Source organism: Anneissia japonica, unplaced genomic scaffold (assembly GCF_011630105.1).
Source record: "Anneissia japonica isolate Jap-2015-1 unplaced genomic scaffold, ASM1163010v1 scaffold4988_len2956909_cov206, whole genome shotgun sequence".
In the NCBI taxonomy this organism is placed as follows: Eukaryota; Metazoa; Echinodermata; class Crinoidea; order Comatulida; family Comatulidae; genus Anneissia; species Anneissia japonica.
The window spans coordinates 418401-431621 of record NW_022696345.1 but is presented as its reverse complement, the minus strand read 5'-3'; the positions used below and the strand labels follow the sequence as shown (position 1 = coordinate 431621).

The 13221-nt window shown below is 35.2% G+C and overlaps 1 protein-coding gene across 1 annotated transcript in view; it reads left to right on the top strand.

The window, feature by feature from the left end:
• The window catches only part of LOC117101787 (protein Wnt-4-like), a 44901-nt gene that overhangs the window by 24412 nt on the left and 7268 nt on the right, over positions 1-13221 (top strand). The window contains exon 4 of the mRNA XM_033241860.1: positions 12264-12538. Within this exon, the coding sequence (XP_033097751.1) occupies positions 12264-12538 (275 nt within the window). The remainder of the gene's footprint in view (positions 1-12263; positions 12539-13221) is intronic.

Sequence of the window (13221 nt, the reverse complement as noted above, 5' to 3'; positions counted from 1 at the left end):
TTTGTTTGTTTTTTTTTTTTTTTTTTTTTTTTTCGGGATCTATTTCAGTTAAGGCCAACTCAGACAGCGATTTGTTGTCGCGTCGGTTCTGTGTGAGCAGCCGTAGAATATTAAACATGTTTAATATTTTTCACGACGGCTTAAGACTGTCCCCGACGATAAATCGGGTCGGGCTGCGTCGGCCGACGCTGTCTGAGTTGGCCTTTACAGCTCCACAACAAATATGCTACGAAATAACTTTACTACTGTACATGTACTATTAAAACAGCTGGTACCACAATGGTATTAATAATTAAATCATTAATACAGACGTGCTGGAAACACTACATTTAAGCCTATATTTTGGTAGCGGCAATGAGTTACAGAATTGTTCTTTCTATACATACATTTTCACTGTCTATATTAAGTTCATTCAACTGGCCACTTATAAAATAAATAAATCTAGATCAAACTACAAGAAAACAATTCAAAAACCCTTAACTCCTGCCCTATCAAGTACAAGTTTACGAGCACTGGGCGACTGCTGTTACCATGGTGGTCCATGTTTAACCTGTTACATTATTCAGTTTCCTTACCCAGGGGGGCTAAATCGTATTACACCTAAACATTTATTGGCATAAACTCAAAATATTTCTAATTTCGCCTAGAGAAATATCACCGAGTAAGCCAATGGGTGCTATAACCCGGTTCTAAGAATCAAATCTTCTGTTCACGCGCAACCGAGTTAACCCCTATCGATGACCTTTTGAAGGACATAAAATAATCTAATAAAAATTGGTTAAATTGAAACGAGGATAATCCAAATTGATTGCTATCATTTAAACAGCTTTGTTACCAGAAATATATTTGTAGTTTATATAATAAAATGATATAAATTATCTGATTCTGTTTTTATAGCGCAAGTTTTATTCTGATGCTAGTCAAATGAGATTAGACCTATACATAAACATACAATCTTAAAATAGATATAAAAACATTAGTTATTATTGTGTAAAGTGTGACAAAGCGCCCCCATTATATTGTTCCTCTTAACAACTTTTGCAGAAGCTGAATCTAATGGCTTAGCACAGATCCATATCCAAGCGAGACCATCATACCTGTATGGTATTAGAACATGTTTTATTTCATTAACCCTCAAGCCAGCTTACCACAACAGTATCATGACAACTGGTTATGTTCATAAATTTGTTTTAGTTGAACACACTATGAATATTAAACATTGATGATAGAACATCCGAAATTCATATTCGTTCGAACCAAATTCTGCTTGTCATAATGATCATCACATCACCTATCATTTAGCAAGAAATAATGTTCTATAGCTTATAAATTCTTGATTGTACACAGTTTAATTTTAAATATTCAACGTAAATTATATTTCCAAATTGTCGAACGAACAGCGGTCTGATCGCAAATGCCTGTTGCCATCAAAAACATAAAGCCAGATTTGACTAGGCCTATGATTTTTTGATTTTAGTGGCTCTATCATAAATCTACACTATTTATCTTCATCAACATTGTAGTTGGTGTTATTGGTGACTAACCTAATAGAACTCACACCATTGACGTGATTTCACTTCATTGCTGCTGAAGGACAATTTTAAATATTCAGCAATTTAGAGATCATTTATCTTCTTTTAACCGAATCCATTTTCAATCAAAATATAATTATATAATAGGCCTATATATACAGTAGGCCAAATATATATAATGCATATATATAATAGGCCTATATATAAATTAAAGTAAACTGTTAAAAGTATAATCATCAAATGTATATAAAATCAAGAAGAAACAAGAACTCTAAAGAATGGTGGAATTCGGTGACCTGGTTGCATGTTAAATCACCGATGGATTATATTTATTTTACTATTTCGATACAGTATTCTTAGAGAATTAAATGGGATTCTGAATGGTAATTTTAGCCACCTACTTGCCAATGAATAGAATTGATTTTAACAAGGCCAATATGCCTTATTATCCGTGGTTGTGTTTGTCTCAAATGCGGTTTTGCTTCCCTTATTGAAATCAATCGACTATGATCATTTATTACATTACAGTATTTTTAACGTGACAAGTTTGACCCGAATAAGAATAGATGCAGATGATATTATGAAGACACAAAATGAGATTACAAACCAACAATGTCCATGCGTCGTGCAGGTACATTGTTTTTCTGATGGTTGTGAGCGACGTAACTTTGACTTTGGATTGGTACGACGAAGCTTAATGAGCGAAAATATAGCCTCATTTAAGACGTTACATGCTCTAGTTACTTGATCTAACAGATTAAGGCAGACGATAGCAGACGAAATTATTCGATACGTCTACCGAACGATAGCAGAGGCGATAGCATACTACAGTATATCAAATCATGATCAAACTAACATACGGTATTCTGTAAGGACCTAAAATAAAAACAACTTGAATTTATAGGTCTACGGTGTGTGCTGAGATAAAAAAAAAACAAAAAAACTTGTTATATCATTTCAAAATTTAAATCGATTATCTTATATACGGTATGTAAGTACGTTATTAGCTTCCAATCGAAAATCAGAACAAGAAAATATTTTCTTTACCAATTTAAGAGAGACATACGTTCTCAGCTTCGCATAGAACTATCAGTCGGCTTGTAATTGATTCAGGGAGCTATAAATTAATTACAGCTACCGGATCAATTACAAGATTTCCAGTTAGTATATGCTTCATCCCGGGAGACAATTCCCCCCATCTCTGAAGGAAAGTGTTCACTTAAGGTAAGGAGTTACCCACCTCAGCTGGAAAATGACTTAACCCACCCCTTCGGGAAAATATTCCACTCTTGTAAAGTTGACATATTTACTTGTAGGAAATAATTTATAACACCAAGAGATAAGACTTGAGCACAAGTTTGTCTTCCACCGTTTAAAAATATCTACAGAATGAAGTTTAAAGAACCTCAATGAACCGTTAAGTTGCAGAGACAATCTTTCATTACGCATTTCCTTGAATGATACATGACCGATGGATTTTAAAGTTTTTCTAACGCTCTGTATCCTTTAATTAGGTTAATATAATGCAGTCGTATCCAGCTTTCTGAGTAGGCTAAATCTGGTTTTCTTTTCTTCTCACATTCGATACGTCAGTTGGAGAAAACGTTTCTATATTAAAAAAAAAAGCACATTTGAAGAAAAACTCGGAAGCGGTTAATGAGATACCGATTTTTGAATATTTAGAAACTGGGGGAAAGGGTTAAAAAAGGTTAAAAGAAGGGTGGTTATGCCCCTCCCCCAGTTTCTAAATATTCAAAGTAAGCCTGGCTTTAAAGTATAAAAAAGTTTGAGACCGGCGATCATGTCTTCTTAAAAAAAAAACTTATTTTATATATTTTATTAACCCAGTCCAAACAACAAATAAAAGATAAAATGTTCGTTAAAACCTAATAAAGGTGAACCAGTTAAAATTAAATACCAACTCACGCAAAAACAATTGACGCTACCGAGTTTTCCGCGTTCACATAACTCCGGATTTTGGAAACGTGGACTTTAGGATAGTGCTTTAAAACAAGCTTCAACAGTAGGCACCCGCCAATTGCTTGTGTCGGTTGCCGAGTGCAAGGGGATTTTTTTTGTTGTGATTTTTAGTGTAAAGGCTTCAATCTGGCAAACGGTAAACGCCACAACAAAGCAGTTCACCAAGACTTTACGCGTTTTATATTTCTGGGGTCAAGGGGTTGAGTGTGATTGACATACGATTAAGTCTTATGATCACCTAAATCAAATTAGTTAATTTATTACGTAGGGTGCTATCAACTTGTTTAGTTGTAATAAAATGGTTTCGTAAATAATGTGGCTATATCATTACAGTTAGAATACGATACAGTACGTGTTACCACTATTCATAGCCAATTACTGTATACGAAGATGACTCGAGCCAGTATGTTTCATCGGACATAGACGGATGGATGGGGACACAAAATTAATTATACCATAAACTCGATAGAAAAGATCTTGTCTGAAATTGTTTACGTCATGAATTATGTGGTGTTGATGGTAACTTGCTTGATATGTATGGTGGTATGCGCGATATGTCACGCCGTTTTTTAGGGTTAATGTACAGTCATGGGTAGTAAATAACAGTTGTTATTCTTCTTCTTCGTGGTATATTTCACGCTTGGTTTTCTTAAGACAGTATCGAAATTTGCTTTTGACAAATTATCCTCAAAGGTACAAAGATTTATTGTGGGAATTATTTTGGAACAATACACTTTAATTCCTCCGAATGTTCATCCCCTGCTGACGTAGTGGATCGGCTTCTCGTCTGGGACATCAGACACAAGAAGATTGCGTGTCAAATAGCTATGGCATCACTCCAACCCTTGGTTCTTTCCAACCAACATTAGGTCTTTAGCGCGTTTCTTAGGAAAACTGATTGCCTATTGATTAGCAATTTGGCGGATAAAACCGGAAAATGATTAATCCGAATTAAATTTTGGTTAGCCATACTATAATTGTTTTTATTGCTTAATGATTGCTTAATGGTTATCATTACTAACTTTAAAGCTATAGGTTAGCACTAGGTTAGACCTATTATACGGTCATTATACGCGTGGACGCACGCGCGTTGCGCCAAACGCGTCTAAATAGCTCTAGTGTGAATGAAGCCCTAACAGGGAAGTGTCACCAGTTATTTTTTCGTAAACCATTTACTTTTCTAATGTTATTTCCTTCGCTGAGTCTACCGTACTGACCTGGATGATTCCAAGTTATTAGACAGGACATGAAAGGAAGTTGCCGGATGAATGGATGTCGCTTAACACAAGTTCCTCTCCATAGCTACTGTAGTCATATAAAGTTGTCGCATAGTCCCCTGTGTTGACATTTAAATGACAAATAACGTATTTACGACATGTTCCTTGTTGAAATTCGTTTACCTAAACAAGTGATACGTCTGACAGTTACTGGCAAACTAGTCACTTTACATAGCTTGAGACTGACTTTTATTATGGATCACTTTCTTTGAGTGGTTTCCAATTTATAATAAAATCGTCAACAGTATTGGAAGTACCCAAATCCATGTTAGATTTCAAGGTTTATAGCACCTTCGGTGACATTTAACAACCATCTTTCTAGGCTCACTGTCGCTGTCTTTGAGTTTAACCTGCACGCAAGTGAGGCATAATTTTTGTCAACGATCTCATCATCTGTCATAATAATATATCCAAAGTCTTGATCATTATTTTGAATTTTATGTGCAGAAGAAAATCAGAATAATTTAAATCTCTGTCGACATGTTACCGTATCGATTGTGTTATTACCCCATGATGTATTTATTTCATTCTTTACGGCAACTTCTTTGACAACGAACCTCATGGGACGATGTGTTCATGAGCTGGTTGAAAAAGGGCTACAGTATAGCGCTCTTGTGTGTGTTAGCAAGTTTACCTAAAGGTTTTTGATTTTAAAATACAACTAAAACACCGGTAACTGGAAATTCGATGGTAATGATGGCTTATAATATTTGCCTCCAAGTTTCCTTGTTCCAAGTCCACTGCAGTCAGCGTCATATTAAAAGTTCGTAATACGCAAACAATATAAAAATCATAAAATTAGCAAATTCGATTTAATAATTTTTTTCTTATTTACAGCACTGTTCAGTATAAACCGACAGGCCTACTGTTCTCCCACATGACCCCGTTTTGCTTTATAAACTAAGACTCATAATGAGGCTTAAGGGGTGGAGTTAGTCATGCAAAAAAAAAATCCTGTTGTCATAGGAATTGAACCCAGGACACTGGGACTGGAAGACTACCAACTTCAATACATGCAGTCGCACCGTGTTGAAGAGATCATTTTCATTCATCTTTAACATGTATCGGGAAATGTTGGCTTCGCTACGGCTTATCAAAGAATCCAGTAAATAATGTAAAGCTGCCATCTTGGAAAATTATACGCCAACCTATACTAGTATTTAACTACTTGCATGTTTGTGCGATTATTCACATTGATTCACTGGAATTCTCAGAATTATTGGTCATAAATGTCTATAAAGTTTTTTTTTTATCGTGGTTTACTAGTTTGACATGCTATGACTTGGCTGTGTAACAGAATCAAATCAGCCCTCTTTCCGAATTTACCATGTGACTTCCTGCGAAATAGCTCCAGAATCACGACACATTGCAAGCCTACCAGGACGTGATTTTAATCTTGGATTTTAAAAGTCACATGCCCAACGTGGAGCCCCCCAAATCCCTATGTCTGGAGCCTAACTTTTTGTGTGTGATACCCATTTGAAAGCCCGGATGTATTATAGGTGTAGCGCGGTAGAGGTGTGTCAGATAGGCTTATGATTTTTAGTAAATCCCATGGGCCAAACAAATCTGCACTGTGATATAATTTCACGGTACATTTTGTTATTGGAGGCCTACTAGTAATAGAGTATAGGTCTATGGCACTGTATATTACCGTCGCAGTCTTCTGTGTGGTCAGTAGTCCTTGAGTAGTCTGTACCCTACTATTATATTACTAATGTTATAATTTTCGATACTAAATGTTCCAGAGTTAATAATAATCATTCGCTCAAAAACTTGGCTCATAAAAAAAATCAGAGCAGATGATTTTATGATACGCTAAACTCATTACTTGTCCTAGTGCCTGTAACAGCAAAGCGTATGATATTTTAAGACAGCAAAGTGAATTTGTCTATTTTATGTTAAGACATATTTAGCCGATAGAACACCCCATACAGTATTTTAAGGACTATTATAGAGTGCGCACATTAACCTTAACCTTAAGATATGCAAATTCGAGTTATAGCTGGAAATTATGCAATTTTTTATTTAATGTAGCAAGGTGTTTTATTTAAATATCTAGTTCGATCTAGCTTTCCGTTATGTTTTTCATACTGTATTTAAGGTAATTATTCTTTAGGTTTTTTCGGTTTCATTTTCCCACAACCGTTGAATTGGTCATCATATTTTAAACGTTAGGTCAAATAAATTTACAAGCGTGGGTAACATAAACCTGAACTTATTTCAGGCTGGCCTGGGCCTGACTTAATGTGGCCTGGGCTCCTCTGACTTAATGTGGCCCGATCATTATGTCAGCACCGTCTCCCTAAGCTACCTTGTTATGAACAGACTGCCTTTATGGAAATTAGGAATTTCTTCGTTATATTTAATATATTAATTCTCGCCAGTTTTTCTCGCCTGCGGAATGAAACACGTCTTACTCTGACCTTAGCTGGCCTATTACTACATTAACTAGTTTTGACATAGTTAGGGTTGGGGTTAAGACATGTTAGACTGAAATATTGTCAATTGAGGGCGACATTTTTGTGGTTTTGTAATAAACGAATTGCTAAGTACTCTATGGAATTAGACCTATGTCGAATTTCGTTGATCAATTTCTAAAAATTGTCTGCCTGATAATGTGATTTTTCGTTACAAATGTTGTCAAACGAAACAGATGTTTTAGATTCAAGTCGATTCATATCCACCGGGAAAATATTTCAAAAATATGCAGTCATCTATAATGACAGGTATATTAATTTATCAAAATTCATCTTCATCAATTACATCAAAGTTTATTGCTTGTATGTCATTCGTCTGCAAACATTATTTCACTCATTTTTTTTGTCTATATTTGTATTTAACCATTTAAAGCGAGGCTTACCAACCCCTCCCCTTGGTTTGTAATATAACCGAGGAATCTTAAATGGGCCTGCTAATTACAACAAACGCACAGAGCAGATAGTGAATCATAATTTAGGTGACCTGTGAAATAAAAGATATGATTCTCCTCTTTTTGTCTGTCTTTCTACTGTTCTAAACGTCATAAAGTTTCTGATATTAACAACTCTCGAGCAATTATGATAGAAACTCTTGACTAAATGGCAAAAGACATTCTTCGGGAACTGAATCTGACCTTGAATTGATATGAAATAGGTCACACACGTATGCTTAATTATTCTGCATCCTCTGATCAAATAATTGAGTTGTTTGATTGAGTGTTTCTGGGTAATATTTACAAGAAATAGCCTCAAACTGACAATTTCCTATTGAATAGGCCTACTATTAGACATAATCAGCCTGCTTTGTAGTCAGTCCAAGCGCACAAAATGCGTTTAAAACGAATCTATCACGAGTCGACATAAATTAATTGTACCGGTATCTGGATTGCGCGCAGCGTGACCACTCACAATTTTTGATATACCCAATGACTGGGTCAAAATTACCCAAGATTCAGCAAAAATTGCCCAAAATTACCCAAGCTTCCTGAAAATTCATTAAAATTTGAAAATTTCCACTAGTGTATGATACGCAATAATACTAATTTGTTATTAGTAAATGAAGCTGTAAACCGAAGCCAATACATGAATGCGAGACCAGAATGTTCACATTATTCAACACCGGGCGTTTACGTTAAAAATATACTGATACATACATACCGATTCCAGACTTGAGGGAGCCTGTTTAGAATATGCATCTCTGTTTGAACTATGAAGCAACACTATTTAACTATTTGCAATGCAGTAGAATTGGGCCTAGATTTTCTAATTTTTGATAGATAATCACCAATCTAAATTCATATATATGTAAAGATGTATAGACTGGCCATGACCATTTATAAAATATTTTTTACTGTGTTTCTACAATGTTTTAACACGAAAACGTTAAGTTCTCAATACGTTTTACAGTATTATTTAAGAAAAATTAAATTCCATATAATGTACTTTTCCAGCATTTCAATCAAGTCAAACTATTTGACCAATCAGAATGCGCTATTCACTAACTGTGTTAAGGACCGCTCACAAATCCAAGCAGAAACGTAGCTAATTGTAGAACATTGAGTCTGCAGCAAAGGATATTTGGTTGATATAACAGATCATGAGCTGTAACATCCGTGTAATATACCTACTGTAACTGTGTAATAAAGGCCTACTATCTTTGATGAAACATAAATAGCGACAGTGAGTTTAAGACGCTGTTCTCTTCCTTAATGCCTTCGTTGGTAACAGAATCCTAAGCCAGCTACATTCTTCTGTCTGTTTTACCTAATCGGTTAAGCTGTGTTAAATATTTACTTTTCATGCCGTATTACTTACCCCATGTTTGCATATATAACCAAATACGAAACTAATGAAATGTTATATGCAACAGTTGAATATGTCGACTATATTGCTCACTTTTCGTTTACTCTACTACTAACGTTTTCCTGTTAGTCAGTTTATGAGCTTATATCTGTATACACCCATTAGATTAAATTTTAAAATGCTTATAGTTATAATCTATTAACTAACAAAATACATGGTTATGCCTATAATTGACCGTGTGTTTTTACTTTGAAAGTGATGTGATCTGAAATGTCTTAAGAGCGATTTTCATTGCTAGAAATGAGCCGTATAGCTTGTCGACAACGTCCTCCGTCGCGCAAGTTTTTCGTCGTCTGCACACAAACCAAGATTTACGACCAGTGCATTTAGAACTGACATGACTAGCAGAAGTTTAATTTTCTTGAACATATTGTATGTGGTCATTTACAAGTTCTAACAACATTGCGGTGTTGATAAATTCACTGCACGTAGTGACCAGATGCTGCAATTGGTTTTTACACCTTCGTCGAAAAGATGCGATGGAAAACACTGAATGTCGCAAATGTCTTTGTATATATATATATATATATATATAGTGTATTGCTATTTGGATGTACTACTATTAGGCCTATTATTATGGATTTGTTTTTTACTACAGTGTACGTACTGTGAATAGTTAATTAGGAAGTATCATACTTATAACTATGCCCTTATTACGGTTTACTTGCAGATCGTCATCGCGGTATTCTTTTTTGGGGATGGGGAGATTGTGAGCGTTTGATAGTAGTGTTATCATCAGTTTTCTAAGGACTCTATTTGCAACTTTAAGTACCAGCTTAAAACATATTTGTTTTCCAGTGGCTTTTCACATGCGTTGCGCCTTGTCTTGTTTGGAATTGGTGCCATATAAATTCGAGATATTATTATTATTTCATTAAAATTATATTCTTCGCGCATACATCAACTTTAATATAATAATTGGTTTTGAGAGACTGCGGGCATAGTGAGTAAGAGCCTGTATTAGCATCGAGTGGATCCAGTATGCCTTATGACTGTCTGCCCTGTTTCATAACCCGTATCCCTTCGAATAGTTTACTTATGATTCTGCTCTCCCTAGCGATGTTGGCACATAATGAGTCACATTGCGCAATCATATATACGCCTCTTTACCTTAATTAATTTCATTTACTCTCAGACAGCCTACTTCTCTATTACACTGCGAATGAAACTTTCTGACGTGTGGTGCGCGCCAATCGTCTGTAATTTAAGGGCAAATAAGTTGGGCCTATACATTAAACAGAAAAAAGGTTCACATATTCATGAGGATCCGGTATACTCAAGTTATTGGTTGTGACATGATCTCAAACGAAAGGATGACTTCTTAACATAGATTTTGGCGCATTTGTGAATTAGTGCATTCGGCATCGTGTCGCTGTGTTTCCGAAGGGCCGTTTATCGGTTAGGTGATCCATAAAGAAGCTTTCACGTAGGCGCGGCAATTTTAACAGTTCCCTCACTTACTATGTAATTGCACCCATTTATAGGTACAGTAGTATTAAACAATTAATAATTTTAAATTGGCATAGGCCCTATGTCTAGTCCATTTCAATAAGTAGTCGCGTCATTACAATTTGACCTCTCTATTGGTTGATGATCAAACCACGCTTCCGATCGATTGATGGTACCTACGTCTGTACACTCAACACTGACTTCGATTAACGTTAAATTGATTCATCTATATAAAAGTATTCGTAAACGATTTCATCAGATTCAAATAATTATTCCTGCAATATTGTAACATTTGAAGAAATTGAACAGAAATAAAATTAAAATTTAATTATTAATAATAATGTTATTAATATTAATTCAAGACGGCTTGTGTATTGCATGGCATAACGAATGACGTGTGGTTTGTATCACGTATATCATCTCATTGAAGGACTATGAGAGACGTATTCGAGTCACTTCGAAATAAATTAATTTATTTAACATTACAACAATCAATAAATAGCTATCTCGTCGCCTGCGTAAAATCATATTTTTCATCTGCATCGGATTACATGTCGGATATCCGTGATTAAACTAAATGCAGCAACAGTGAAGTAATTGGATAATAAAGATATTTCTAAAACTTGCACCATCGTAGAGGGCGTATTTACTTTTCCTGCCTCACTAAACTACTGTACATGTTTCTACGTACAAGTTCTAAATACGGCACCCCCATGAGATAAAGATTGACAAAATTTCCTTGTTGTCATAACATAAATGTTATTGTGGTTGGACTTAAAGCGGGATGCATTCTGATTTTGTATTTAAACCATCACTGTCAAGTGGACGTCAAACAAGAAAAATAATAATAAAAAATAATAATAATAATTTATTATTTTAATGGATTGTATATGCATTTTTACTGATTTACCACCTTTGTAAAAGTATACTATGTTCGAAGCACTGTTAAATATCATAAAATCAACATATTTTCAAGTTTAGGGCGGGAACTATAAGCAACCAGATTATTCGACGATATATAACTATCATCTAGGCCTAAGTTTCTGATTTGTCAGTTTCCCGATCGTCTGCCAACTGTGAAGGTTACTGTTATTTTCAATCACAACAAAGCAGGAAAAAGGTGTCACTAAAAAGTTTTATTTTATATCCTGTAAAAGTCTCCGGAGAATGTTGATGAAGCTCGCGTAGGCCTAGACTTAATGGTTGCCGCAGATTTCACTCCCAATTTGCTCCAATAAGTGTTCACTTATTAAATTATTGTTGCTCGACTATTACATTTTCATACGATGACAGATATGTAGACCGCCTGACGACCAATCTCGTGTTTGGTGGGCAAAAATCACGGATTTGTTATCGCCTGGTTTCTTAATCATACACTTGTTATACACATAGGCCTAACTAAAAGCAGTATTTAAACCAAGCAGAAAGCCAAGAATATGTCCCCATGCTTAAAACCCCGGGCCCTGCCACCCTTAACGCTTTTTGGTGGACTTATTAATGGGTAAACTGTACCTTTTGGTCTGTCGAATGTCAAATTGGTTTTAACTGTTAACAATTCTTCAAATTGGTTTGATGCCACCAGGTTTCCAGCAATTTCTTTCATTAAAAAAATTGTCTATTGCTGTATGTATGATACTTATTATCGATATCGACATTAAATTGAATAATGATTTTTTTTTCAGGAACACGTGAAGCTGCGTTTGTACATGCCATAGCGTCTGCGGCGGTAGCACATTCTGTTACGCGAGCGTGCAGTAGTGGGGATTTGTTGAAATGCGGCTGCGACAGGACTGTGACGGGAACGAGTGAAGAAGGCTTCACATGGTCAGGCTGTTCAGACAACGTCGCATACGGTGTCCTATTCTCCCAATCATTCGTCGATTCCAGAGAAAAAAAGAACAAAATGAAATACGATCGCTACCTCATGAATATTCATAATAATGACGCAGGCAGACGGGTAAGTTATAGTACTTTATTTTGTAAATATATTATAATTATTATTATTATTATTATTATTATTATTATTATTATTATTATTATTATTATTATTATTATTATTATTGTTATTATTATTATTATTATTATTATTCGAGTCATTAAATTTACCTCCGACGTTATTTTCCTGTCAGAAAAAATGTAATAATAATAATAATAATAATAATAATAATTATTATTATTATTATTATTATTATTATTATTATTATTCAACGAATTCAACCCTGGCCATCAGGCGCAAGCTCGGTGGTCTAGAGGTATGATGCCAGGCTAGTGATCGGAGATCGTGGGTTCGAGTTCCACCCGAGAACAATTTGCGATTTTTTTTCGCAGTTGTTTTCAAATGTACTGAGTATTCGGTACATTTCCACGTCAGGTAGGGCAAAAATTACACCTATACATTATTACTATTATTATACAAGTCATTAAATTTACCTCCGACGTTATTTTCCTGTCAGAAAAAAGGTTAATGATTGTCATTACTGAAAGGTTTGTATTGCGGTTGCAGGGCGGATCCAGAGATGTCCGAGGTTGGGGCGGGGGGCGATCGAGAGACAACACTACCCTAGGGTAAAAAAATAACCTGATCTGTTTTGGGGCGATTAATAATTTATTTTTCTTTGCCTTTTAAAACTACTTTCTAGG